At 38.5% G+C, this 13,646-nt stretch overlaps 1 protein-coding gene across 2 annotated transcripts in view; it reads left to right on the plus strand.

The window, feature by feature from the left end:
• Nucleotides 1-13,646, plus strand: part of NAMPT (nicotinamide phosphoribosyltransferase) — a 30,798-nt gene that overhangs the window by 15,483 nt on the left and 1,669 nt on the right. Inside the window, exons 4-12 of one of the 2 annotated variants that reach the window (XM_032106281.1) lie at nt 626-754; nt 1,207-1,365; nt 1,725-1,861; nt 3,714-3,939; nt 4,486-4,605; nt 7,139-7,156; nt 10,228-10,368; nt 10,515-10,649; nt 12,390-13,646. The exon at nt 12,390-13,646 is cut by the window's right edge and continues 1,669 nt beyond it. In XM_032106281.1, coding sequence (XP_031962172.1) covers nt 626-754; nt 1,207-1,365; nt 1,725-1,861; nt 3,714-3,939; nt 4,486-4,605; nt 7,139-7,156; nt 10,228-10,368; nt 10,515-10,649; nt 12,390-12,503 — 1,179 coding nt within the window. In that variant the 3' untranslated portion in view covers nt 12,504-13,646. The remainder of the gene's footprint in view (nt 1-625; nt 755-1,206; nt 1,366-1,724; nt 1,862-3,713; nt 3,940-4,485; nt 4,606-7,138; nt 7,157-10,227; nt 10,369-10,514; nt 10,650-12,389) is intronic. The other variant, XM_032106282.1, reaches the window with a different exon arrangement.

The following is a 13,646-nucleotide window of genomic DNA, read 5'->3' on the forward strand; positions in this document are numbered from 1 at the left end:
TTGGAAGTTACTCTTTTTCAAAAGGCATATTTCACACAATGCTTAGTCCTCTGGGGATGAAAGACTGACAAGAGTGACACTCCAATATGAGATTTCATGTTTAGTGAGTAATTGAGATGAAAATATTCTCTAAAATAGTTATTAAATGGATCCTGCTGTAATAAATTAACAAAGCACACATCTATACTAAGCAAAACCAGTGGACTTTTGTAAGATCTAGCTAGTAGCTGAACTTTTTTTAGCTTACAGCATATGAAAGCGTTGAAGAAAACTGAGTAGTAAGTATTTCTTGTTTTGTGTGTAGAACTTAGGTATTTTTATAGAATGCTTAAGTTTCCCTGGCTCAATTTGCCCAATACTACTGATATATACTACTACTGATAACCATCATTTGTTTTGATAAAGAGCCTGGTTTTTAAGTGACAGGATTTTCAGCCTTTTTTCCTAAGTGTGGATTTTTTCATTTATTTGGGCTGATGGGTTTATTTTCAGGGTTGAAAGAAATTAAGAAGAAGAAAGCTTTATTAATAACTCATAGCCTGACTTTTATCCATTGCAGTTAAATAAAAGAGAGCTAGGTCCTCATCTTTCCTATTGTCTAACAATATTACTGTTTCTTACACAGAAATACGATGGCCATCTTCCCATAGAAATAAAAGCTGTTCCTGAGGGCTCTGTAATTCCCAGAGGAAATGTTCTTTTCACAGTAGAAAACACAGATCCAGAGTGCTACTGGCTCACAAATTGGATTGAGGTCAGTTTTGGAAATTTAACGTGTTTTTTCTAAATACATATTAGTGGATGTAACTGTAAGGTTGAATCCTGTATTGCTTTAAAGGAAATCTCAGGCAACTTTCATTTTCTGCTTTAATTCTTTTCTGTAGTCCTCTTACCTTTTTCCCCACCTGGCAAGAGATCATAATAATTGTACAGGAAATTCACAGCAGTACTTTTATGCATAAAAACAAAGAGTGGGGGGAACTGTGTGTCAGTAGTTTGCGAGTGATAACTCCCAAGAGGGTCAATACCTTGCCTACCTTATAAAGGCTAATTACTTAAGCCCTAAAGTAAACTGTTGGAGGCATCAGTACTTTCTGAACAGGGAATGAAAATAGATAGACCTTTTTGTGCCTGATTAAATGCCAAGTGGACATTGTTAAGTTCTAAGCAAATAAACACCTAATATTGTGATGGGTTTTGTTTTAGACTATTCTTGTGCAGTCATGGTACCCAATCACAGTGGCTACAAACTCTAGAGAGCAGAAAAAGATTTTGGCCAAATATTTGCTGGAGACTTCTGGCAGCTTGGAAGGACTGGAATATAAACTGCATGACTTTGGTTACCGAGGAGTTTCTTCACAAGAGGTAATACTTCTTGGCTAATAATTTGAAAAGTCTAATTTGTTGCTAACTATAAAGAATTGTAGCATGTCTGTTAACCTCTGTGTCCCTGTTCTCCACTGAAATTGTGAATGCACAGAACGCTGTTTGGACTATGTGTGGAGGGGGAGGTCTGGGCTGGGGGTGGGTGCAATGTCTGAACTGTGAGCGCTAGACTGGGAGAAGTTTTGTCTGTCTTCCCAGTGTAAGTGAATGAAGAGAGTATAGAGTACTGGTGAAATGGGAATTGAGTCAGAGTTTTGCTGTTACAAACTAGTGCTAGGTGGTGACTAGATTTAGGCTTCTATATTTGGCATGAAAACTGAAAGTTGCATCTTTTTCAGACTGCAGGAATAGGAGCTTCAGCTCATTTGGTGAACTTCAAAGGAACAGACACTGTAGCAGGAATTGCATTAATTAAAAAGTACTATGGTACAAAAGATCCAGTTCCAGGATATTCTGTTCCAGCTGCTGAACACAGGTAAGATACTAGGCTAAGCCTTTCTAAAAATACCTTAGGAAAATGTAATTCTTTTCTTACCCATCTTTGTATCCAGAAATATACCATACAATATTAGCCATGACTGGTCCAGTTGCTGAAGCTGCAGTTCTGTACTGATGCCTCTATATGTTCTAGGGGCACATAAGTAGCATGGTTGTTCTTAGCTATAAATGTGTTTTAAATGTTTTTAACTATAACCTTCTTATCAGTGTCTGAATAAATTTGGAAAATTCTTTTTAGAATAAGCTTGAAGGCTTACAGTCTATAGATATTGAGGATTCACATTATGAACTTCAAACTTTGTTTTAAATATAAAATCATAAATTGAAAAACTCTTAAGTTGCAATTCTGGACTCTCAAGTTGATGTTCTCCCTCTAGAAAAGGCAGTTGCTCTCAAGCTTCGCATCAGTCTAACTAGTAATGGTAAATCCTTGCTATATCACTAAGAATTGTGAATGAGTTTTTAAGAGTGAGAGACTGATCTCAGACATTTGAGATAGAGAGCTCTTGCTTTTTTTCAAATCCGCGTCCTGTACAAGGTTGGGAGTGAATGCAAATCCTTGAATTTCAGTTGCATGTCTACACACTGAAATGAGAATATGAAAGAAGGTTGTGTTTTTCATATTGAGCACAAAAGCTGGTTAACTATGTAGTGTTGATTTTGAATAGTTAGTATTCATGTAGGATTGCAAGACAGATAATGGAAAGGCTTGCATGAATAGCCCTTGTAGAGTAATGGTCATCTTTGAAGGAGCACTGCTTCATAGAACTTTCTGTAGCATTGTTGTAATGCTGTTCTAGAACTCCTGCTTGATCAACAGATGTGACAGTTTTTGTCTGAAATTTCTGATGACCCAAACTACTGTAAAATTTTTTGTAATGAAAGCAAAAGCAAACACATGGAGTCAAGATCAAGTGTCTTTTGCACAGCATACTGAAGTGGTGGCATTAGAGCAGAGAGCTTAAACTGCCCTGCCTAAAGTTTGCACCACCAAATACAGACTGCAGTCGCCCTTTCTGAGTTAATACACAAAAACAGTCTCATACAAGAGACCCTAATTTTTACAGAATTGTTGTACTGTTCCACAACCTCCAGTACAAGGTCGTGTTGTGAGCATGGTGCTTGCCCCTGGCATGTCAGCAGGGCTCTTCTGGGACTGCCCCAACCTCTTTGAAATAGTTTGTTTGTCTCCCCACTACCATGATCTGGGACTTGTCCACACAGCAGGTAACGCTGGAATTTTAAGGTAAAAATTCAATGCCCACTGACTCTCATGCTGTGCACAAGAGCATTTTTAGGTCTTTGCACACAAGTTACTAAAGTCATTTATGTCAGCTGATTTGTGACAACCACATACAGAGCAGCTGATGCAGATCAGCTGCATGCAGTAACTTACTACTGCTCTCAGCAGCTCTGGTTTATGTGCTCACCTGTGGTAATGTTCTGAGGTTCCTCTGGAAGAATGTTTGTATAAGTGAGAATATTCGTTTTATATCACTATTAAAAAACAAAATAAATTCTGTTTTCTTCTTTAGTTTTTTCTAACATATGGTGTGGTGCTTCGTTCTCGACTTCGTATTTTGTAGCATGAAGTTGTAAGAGCAGATGTTCTGTTCTTGCATCTATAGCTCCCTAGCTGTCTGAATTTAGTCTGTTTATTTAGTATATAGTGTATTTATCATCCATGCAACACAGAGCTGATAAGCACATAGTTTCTGCTGTCTTGTAATCATACTGCTTATCATTGTCTTGAACTGTTGCTGGTAGGAAATACAGAATGACATGTAAATGCAACTCTAATACGATTTTTTTTTTAATTGCCTTTGCAGTACCATAACAGCTTGGGGGAAAGATCATGAAAAAGATGCTTTTGAACACATAGTAACACAGTTTTCTTCAGTGCCTGTATCTGTGGTTAGCGACAGCTACGACATTTACAATGCTTGTGAAAAAATATGGGGTGATGACCTAAGGCATATAATTGAAGCCCGAAGTCCAGAGGCACCACTTATTATTAGACCAGATTCTGGGAACCCCCTTGACACTGTTCTAAAGGTAATCCTTCCTTGAAGCCATTTGTATACATGATTGAGAGGGCAATTGTTTGTTTGGTAGTGACACCCCAAGACATTGGCATATCACAAATAGGAATTCTGAATGACCTTTGTCAGCTGATAAGAAAAACTCCTAGCTGAAATGTTTAATTTTAAATATTTGTGGCTTGCAAAATCAGAGAAAACTGAAAGCCTCATCCACTATCTTAAGGGGGGTCACAAGAAGAGCAGGATCTTCAGCTGACACATTCAATAACAAAAATTCACAGCAAGCAAAGGGAGAAAGGGGGGAAGCATGGTTCTGATTAGCTCTTGGGTGCAAGTTCATAAAGACCATATTGTCTGTGGCTGCTTTAAGGGCTTCCACCACAATGGCTGGCATGCTTTTTCTTTGTGTGGGTAGATTTAGAGCATGATTATGTGGGTATATTTATGGATTTATTTTAGTGTTTTAGAAAAAGCATGACTTAAATGGGGGAATAGTTTCTTTATTAGAATGGCAGGATTTTATTTTCGTTTTGAACTGTCTCCTTTCCCTTTTCAATAGGTCTTGGAGATCTTGGGGAAGAAGTTTCCCATTACAGAGAATTCAAAAGGCTACAAGTTGTTGCCACCGTATCTCAGAGTTATTCAAGGGGATGGTGTGGATATCAACACGTTGCAAGAGGTAGGAGATCCTGTTCATTTGTCAGGGTGGTGCTGGCAAGGTTGATATTTAATCTGGACTCTGTTACAATTAGTCAGATGTTGCAGCAGAGACTGCTGACTCCTGCCCTTCATTCCAGACACTGGCAGTGGTATCTTAATGCGTAAAACATATTCATTAAAACGCCACAGGAAGTTATTAAGATGCATAAAAAAACCCTAAAAGGCATTTTCTAATCCCCCTGTTGTAACCCTTCTCTTTCCACTGTCTCTCCTTTTGTTTGCTTTCATCATGCTTGTCAAGTCTAATTGAGATCAAAATCTGGCAGTGTTTGGTAATTTCATTGATGTCTAAGGCACACTGCATGATCACTGTGCTGCAGCAATAGTAGTAATTAGCTGGTTTGGCTCTTTAGTTATGTACCATCTGAAGTCTGCTTGTCCTCACATACTGAAGGTGTCGTTTTGAAGGAGACTTTAAAACTGAGGGTAAGGAAGGCAAGTTCCTCGATAAGGCAACTAGTGGAATAAGGATTAGTTGAAAACCCAGAAAATGTGTAACAGATTAGGGTACAGTCTGAGTCAAAATAGCAATTTTACCAAGACATAACTTAATAATTTAGTAGATTCTGCATGCTTGAAACAAGTCATAAATTCACTGCTATGGACTAGGGGTAGATACTAGGTACTTCAATATGGTTTTAAAGGTATAGACTGTAGTAACAACAGATAACAAAGGGCATGTAAGAGGAAGAGGACTTGACTTTGTCAGGTTTGTCCTGAGTCTTTCATCTTCAGCTGTATTAGAGTTCAAAACCAGAAATAAGTTGAATAAAGTTAAGATTAATTTTACTTGAATTTATTGACACTTGTCTTAGCTTTCTAGACTGACACATCCTTAAGTTCTTCTTAACAAAGCTGACTTCTGCTACTTCTCAAAATTAGGAGTGGGGGAGGTATCAATTTTGGGTTTTAGTTAGTGTGAAGCTATCTGCATGTCTACCATGTTCACATAATGTTACCCTCAATGACAGAACTCCGATTTGTCGCTCAGATCCCTAGAGAGCAGTTAATACTGAGATTGTAACCTGATAGACCAGCTATAGTGCAGTCATGCTCTGCAGTTTTTTTTCCCGCCTCCAATGGCCTTTAAAGTAAATTCAACTTTTTTTTTTTTGTCCCCTGTGGCTTTTTGACAATATACAGCTATGCTAATATGCTTAACAGAACACAAGCATGTGAGGTTAATAGCTGGAAAGAAAGTCTTGTCGTTAGATAGCAGGGGAAGAGACTCTGTTAAAGAAAACAAAGCCCACAGAGAAGTAAACATTTCTGCTTGTTCTGAACAACAGTCTGACAGGCCTGATGCCTGTGTTAGGCAAAGTATGTTAGGGCTGAGATTTTCATGAGTTGTGAGAGGACAGAAACTGGGCTGTTCTTTCTTGTAAGGAACTCTGGTTGCTTTTTCTAAGTTATACTGGACAAAATTCAAGGATGTCATATAGCATAGATTCTAGTTAAAATATTAAAGCAAGTATATAAAAATCTTTGCATTAGAGTGAAAAATGCTCTGATCTCCAAGTTTTAAATAGAGCAGTAAAAAATTGCAGCAGCTAATGGGAGACGATGAGAGGTGGAATGAACAGTGCTCTGCCTGTTTACATATTTTCCTTATGAAGCTGTAATTGAGTATGAGAAGTCTACCCATAACATGTAATAGAAGAGAGCAGAAGATCCAGCTCCCCAAGACATACAGAGCAGCCAGATCGCTGCTGCCTAGTGGCACCTTCTCATCTCTTCCTGACACGAATCTTGCAGTGCCTCGTGTCAGCTTAGGTCACTGAACCGCTAGTCATTAAAATAATTTAGACCACACATGTAGCAGCAAACTAACTCAGCCAAAAGTGATCTGTTTTGTGGTTTAGTGAATTAAATTGTCCCCCAAAAAGGGGCTAATACTCACCAGCACTATATAGGAGAAAACTAACTGTTTTTTAGAGCTGGGAAAAACAGGCAGGAAGGAAAGTGACATTTCTCATTTGACAGCAGCAAATTATGTTGGAGCAAAATGACCATGATTTTGCAACCTAATTTTAGTTTTATTTAAATATCATGGATCTCTTCATCCTCCTATGTCAGCAAATGCCAGGTTTTATCATGCTTTTAGAAAATTAGATAATAGCATACCACTAAAAAAACCCTAAAACAACAAACAAAAACCAAAACAACCCACCAAAACCAAACTAACACTGAAGTATAATTCATTCTTTTCCAGAAGGAGTTAACATGAACAAATACAAATGTATTACTGTGTCCATCTTTTTTTCCCCCCTCTTGTAGCCTTTGCAGGATTATTATTCCAATTACTCCATATCAACATTCAATTCTAGGCATGATTTATTGTTACAGATCAGATGAAAGGTAATGGGTACAGCAGGAAAATCTAGAATGGGTAATGACCAATAGTCTCATTTAGCTATCCAAAGTAGCTGAAACAACAATATAGAAAACAACTCAGAGTGTAAACTGGATTTTAAAATTCTTTGTTTTAATAGGGGATGCTGGTAGAACAGGTAAGGAAACTTTTTAAACTTTCTTTGCATTTTCACTTTTAAAAATCATTCCAATCTGCTAACTCCACAATATACTACACTTTCAAAGGATTTTCTTTGAACATTCAATTTCCAGATGTCTTTAAATCTTTACACAAAAAATCCTCTAATCTGGAGTCACAGTTGATGTATTAATCATGCTCATAATGGTCAGAGGAAGCTGGTCAAAACCTTGGCACCTGCATTGGGAACAGTGTATAGGTTTGAAAGTGTGAAACAAAAAATTCTTCTGTATTGTTTTCCTTTGTGGGAGGCTTCAGTTGTTTCAGATCTCCCCCTTCTTCCCTATTATTGCTGCTGTTTGCCATCTCTCCCTGATGCCTTAAGAGGCCTCCTAGAAAACAGAGACTAGATAGGAGTAAGGGAATAAAAGAGGTATTTATTTGAAAGGCCTTCAAAGGTACACCCTGGGGAGCCTGAAGCTATTCTCAAAATGAACCCCAAGATGGACAACAGGTCAGGAGTTCTTCCCCCTTTTATAGGTTTGGTTCATTTACATAGCAGGGTTAGTTCTCCAATTAAAGCTTCAGTTTGCCCCTCAGCTTACTCCCCCCTTAGTGGCTCTTTGTTTTATAGTTTTGGCCTAGGACAGTCTTGGTGTCCTTGGAAAGCAGGGCTGGAGAGGCTTTGTTATGTCTACCTAGCATGAGAGAGCAGAAATTAACAGGCTCCAAGAAACTTCAGAGTCACACACCAAGCAGTACAGAATTTGAAAAATACACAGGCTAAAACCTAAGGCATCATCCCCATATCTAAGGAAGTAACAGAATCTGGGCCTTTGCTGTGGGTCAGCGGGTGGTACAGTCAGAGCTGTCTTTCAGCTTAGTCTGGATTTCCCTTCCCCTTCTCACCAAAGATCAATCTAAGTAAGGAAATCCTTTGAGAGAGCGTGGAAAGCTAGAAGCCAGTTCTTCACCCAGGGTAAGTGAGGAGTTGTGCCTGTAGCACAAGATGAACAAACCATCTGTAAATGAGAGCAGGAACACAAGCTGAAAGGGGGTTCACATTTCTTCTCACCTAGGCAAGAGGGTTAAGCAGCCATGGCCCAGCTATGCTGTACTTGCACTAACATCTGTTAACCTGCAGGCATGAAGCCTCAGCATCACGTGCTTTGGTGTAGGATGTTGTTTATACCAGAGAGTTGTGGGTTCAGTGTCAGACCTGGCCTTTGCACAATAAGGCAAGCAGAACACCTTGGCTCAGGCTTGGCCAGCAGTTCACATAGCTTCAGGCTTGCTCAGTTTACCTACATTTGCCTCTTTAAAAAACAGCGCAGATAAGTAGAGTCCATATCCAGGCCCACTTAAGTCTCATTTCTTATGGCAGTATTAGGCATTATGCTTAAGTAGAGGGTATACAAAATACCTTTTCTTACCCTTCCTTTGTCAACTTTAGTTACTTCTGAGATGCTTAAAGAAGAATTTAATTAGTTTCTTTCCTTTAGCTTCCCTGAGTACTTCTTTTAACTGCTTCCAGGGGAATCTAACCACCTGAAAATAAAGATTCCTTTTGCTCTTGGTCACTGAGAGGGTATGATGTCTACTGCTAAAATCCACAAGATTGTCACATATTTGAGAGGGCATTTTTTCAGGATACAAAGCTTCTAAAGGGTTCTCTTAAGTGGAAGTCCTGGTGGTAGAGCTTGAGATTAATTTTGCTTGATTTCCTGAATGAGGCTGAAAAAAAAAAGCTGGTGCCATTGGAATAATGGAAAGTCACTGATAAGATTTCTCCTGGAGAAATCTAGTGGGAAGGTGTTCCAAGCATGCCCTCAGAAGGTTATGACTCTGCTGTCCACCTGTCCTGTTGACTGGCCTCTGTCAGGCATTTGGAGTATCTGTGAAGACAGTCTGCATGTGACTAAGTGCATAAACAAAGCACTAGTGTGTGCTTTTGTGTGCACTACCAATTTGTCACGGTCTGAAATGGAAATGTGGTTTTCTATTTTTTTCCCCTCTTATGAGCCTTAGCTGTCCCTTAAAAAAGCAGCTTGACATCACTAGCTAGTGAAACACTCCTGTTCAGTGTTACTCTGGCATTTCTTCTTGATGCAAGAGGCTAAGATTGCCCAAAATATTACCAGATTTCTCACTATGCTGATTTTTGAAACTCTGCAGTGTTCCCCATAGTTTATGTCCTTCCATTCTGCTTCTCAGCTTCCTTTTTTTCTGGATGGATGGTATTTTGCTATCTCACCTACTCTGGTTTTCGCACGTACTTTTGTTAGTAAAATGTTAGGAGAAGAGAGTTTGACCTCCTGTTCTGGGGCTGTAACCATCATTTCAGGCTTTCATAAGGGTAACAGGTCAGGAGAACAAAACTTGGCCCTTTATGAGCATGATCAAATGAGCAGCCATTACTCCAGGCTTGAGGATGTCACATTTGTCTGGATAGAATGAGGGTGGAGGGAAATGATACAGTAACTTTGACCTTGACTGTTGCTAGCAGTGCAGTTCACATTGACCTGTGCCTGCCAAAGGAGGTGGCAAAGCAAACTCTTTGAGCTGCTTTATGTATTTTCATGTCACGTCTTCGAAATTGCTAATCTTATTCTAAACAACGTGATTTTCAAGAAAATTGCTCTGTTCAAGTCTTTGGTCAAGAGAGGGTAATAACTTTCTGGAGCTGAGCAGGATGACTGCATTGTTTCAGGATACAGGCTCTGCTTCGAGGTCTTCCCATAATTCTGAGAAATTGGAAGGCTCTGAAATATTCCCATGAAATCTTTTATTTTCTTTAGAGCACTGTTTCTCCAGGCACTGCATTACTGTGCCACCCTAGTTTGGGAAGTATATGTGTGGGCATGATAGTTGTGTTACAGGAAAAGCTGTCCAGTTACATGCTGGAACTATAAATAAAAATGCAAACAGTGGGCCAAGTATTGGCCAAATTATTATGTACATCTCCTGGAAACTGAATGTTAGTCGGCTTAATTGTCTGTAAAAGCATCTTGTTTAAGTAGTATAATATTTTTATGGAAAAATGGCATGGCCTAAAAGTATGCTCCATCATAATTTTCTTTTTCTTATTAGATTGTGGAGGGAATGAAGAAGAATAAATGGAGCATTGAGAATATTGCCTTTGGATCTGGTGGAGCTTTGTTGCAGAAACTAACCAGAGACCTCCTAAACTGTTCCTTCAAATGTAGTTACGTGGTGACCAATGGCCTTGGGGTATGTCCGTACAGCTTCTACCACTCCGCTTTGAGTAGCGGCCTCCCCACTTGAAAACCTGTTTGACATTTCCTGTTACGTTACCACCATCTGCATTAGGTCCCACAAAGCCCTTTCCTCTTAAAGAAATCCTCTCTTCATTTTAGGTAAATGTCTTCAAAGATCCTGTTGCCGATCCCAACAAAAGGTCAAAGAAAGGACGGCTTTCGTTGCATAGGACACCTGCTGGAGAGTATGTGACACTTGAGGAAGGCAAGGGAGATCTTGAAGAGTATGGACAGGTATGAATTTTCACAATCTGTTATATCATTCTTCATGCAAAAATAGACTAAGAAAAAGCAGGTTATAACTTAATTTCAGAATTTATTTCTGATTTGTCATTTTGTTCAACTCCCATCTTATTACCTCAAAAATTACCTCAGTACCAAATTCAGTAACAGCAGAATGTTAGAATGGCAGTAGAATGTTCAGGTTTTACAATTACAGATCTTTCTCTTTTGTTTTGTCTTCAGAAACATGAGAACATTACTGCTTTTCCCCATAACTAAAGTCTCAGTGTTGCAGAATATATACTGGCCGGGTAGTTTTGTTTGGCCTATATTGCACAATTTGAGTAGCAACCCTAGCTGGAGGTGGAACAGGGACAGCTGTAACTAAAATGTGTTTCTACTTCCTCACTGAGACTTTCATAAATAGTTCCTTCAGGAGTTAATGCCCTGTACACAAAATAGTTCCACACTTTTCAAAGATGTAAATTTAAACCAGGAATTCAGTTTCCCTGTGAATTCTTTACAATTGCAAAACAGAATGCTATTTCTGTGAAATAAGCACAAACTTTATGCCAATCTCAGGCTTTCAGTTTGATATGTGTCATGTTTTCAGCATGCAACAATGAAACATTAAACTGCATGTTGAGTCTTTTCCCAAGTTAAGAGGACTGAAAATAAGTTGTCAAATTGCACTTCTGCTTTTAGAAGCTGAAATTCTTCCGGTATACAGAAGCTGTTTCTGTGCTACTAGGCAGAGGGGTACTACTAGGCACATTGTTTAGCATGACAGTAAGCATAAAACTGAGTTGTCTGAAAAATCTCAACATAAAAACAACCGGAGTTATATGCCCTGAAGATACTCTGCTGTGGGCACAAATATCTTGTATAAATTTGAAACTTTTTTCTATGCACATATTCATGTACATATGTTAGCGATGAACATTCATATGTATGTAGAGAGGGAAGGACCAAATGGTGAGAAATCTCTTCAACACAAAGTACAAGACTTTGGCTCTGAAATTAGCCGATATATTGTCCCTTCACTTTTGACAGATGAAATTATTCATTAAAACTTCTTTTGTCCCAAGCTATTAACAGATGAAACTATTCATTCGAAAATCTTTTTGGTCCCAGGGTATTAGAGAGGGTCATTGGTGTGGTTCTGGGGCTCCCTGGAAATCCCAGGGAAAGGTACCTACCTTCTATGGGCCCATTTCCCTAAAACCACAGGTCCTTGCAGTAGGTCACCAAGTGGAGGGACTGCTCAGTGTTGCTGCTGTGCTGACTTCTGCTGCCAGCTGTGCTTATTGCCCTTCCAAATTGCTGTGTGCAAGCCCTTCCTGATAGGCTGTTTTACAAAATATGTGAGCAAAGAGTACTGTGAAGAAAGATAGTTCCTTTTTTCTAGAGAAAAAAATACTTCCTGAACCTCTGTAATTGAATTGTATTTGACTGATTGAGTGTCTTCTTTCTTAAAAACTACTCTAGCAAGGTGTATTGAGCATGTACTTGGCTTTGGCCAGGTGTAGATACCTCACTCAAGGGACTACTCAGCACAAAGCTGCTGTCTGTGCACAGGATGACCCAAGCCCGTTCTTTTGTGTAACCATTAGTGAAAGGTGTCAGAAGAAGCTGTAAAGATTTCCTATCTTGACAGTCTAAAGTTCCAGTGTTACCAGGCTGGATTTGAATGCTTGCTTGTGTAAGCTGTTTGCCAAATCACTCTTGCTAAAACAGTGATGTTTCTTACAGGACCTGCTTCACACAGTATTTAAGAATGGAAAGGTAACGAAGTCATATTCATTTGATGAAGTAAGACAAAATGCCAGGCTGAAGAACAGTGAATTACAGACAGCATCTCACTAAGTTCCATTCCATGTCTGTGTATGTGTGTGTAACTAGTTCGTACTGCATAGCTACTGGTTTATTGTACAGATTTGTGTGTTTGTGTTTTATGACATTGTAGCCAAATTATTTGTTGGTTTATGGACATACTGCCCTATCTTTTGCCAGTCTTTAGAAGATGAAATCAGGAAATGGTACTTACATTGTAAAACATATTTAATGTTAAAGTGTGCTTTTTAGGGCCCTTTGCCAGTAGTGATTCAATCTGGTATTGATCTTTTCACAAATAAGACAGAGCTGAGAAACTTTTTTATATATAACAGAATATCACAAAATGGATTTACATAAAATTATCATGATTGCTTTATGTTTATATTTAACTTGTATTTTTGTACAAACAAGATTGTGTAAAATATATTTAAAGTTTCAATAATTAAGTCTTTCCAACTTTTCATGATTTTTATGAGCACAGACTTTCAAGAAAATATTTAGTGGGGGGGGAATCCATTGCCTTTTGTCCATTAATCAGCAAATAAAACATGGCCTTAAAAGTTTGTTGTGACATTGTTCCATTTGACAACTAAATCAGGACTCGTATCTCCTTAAGATCCCATAGAGTTGCTGACCTCACCATTTCTTGTAGTTGTCTGTATTAGTAAATCTGCATTAAACAAAATTACTGTTCTTACTAGAAGGTTTAGGTACTACAGACCTTGCTGGCACAGTAAGGTATGTAAATGAAATGCCAAATTTGAAAGGATTCTCTACTGCAACTTAACTTGCCAGGTCTATCCCACTTGGTATATGCACCTCAATATTTTAAGAGTAAAGTTTTTAAGAGATCTCCTCTTCCACTATAGAATATATGTGTAAAATACTGAAATATGGAAGCGGTGTATTTTAAAGTAATTACACTTCTGGGTTTATTTTTCATATACTGTAAGTGACATGACTTTAAAGCAAAATACTGGACTGGGTAGTGCACTTTTTTACTTTTTTGTATTTTTTTCATTGATTTGCCTTTTGTCAGACTGGATGTTAAATTGTAAAAATGTTTAACTATTTTTGTTAACAACTTTAATAAAACTCTATGCTAGCCAAACTCCTACATAAATGGCAGACCTGTTTCCCCTTCTCACCCCATCCGTTTGGTGTGAGGAGGGG

The sequence above is a fragment of the Corvus moneduloides genome, chromosome 4, assembly GCF_009650955.1.
Source record: "Corvus moneduloides isolate bCorMon1 chromosome 4, bCorMon1.pri, whole genome shotgun sequence".
In the NCBI taxonomy this organism is placed as follows: domain Eukaryota; kingdom Metazoa; phylum Chordata; class Aves; order Passeriformes; family Corvidae; genus Corvus; species Corvus moneduloides.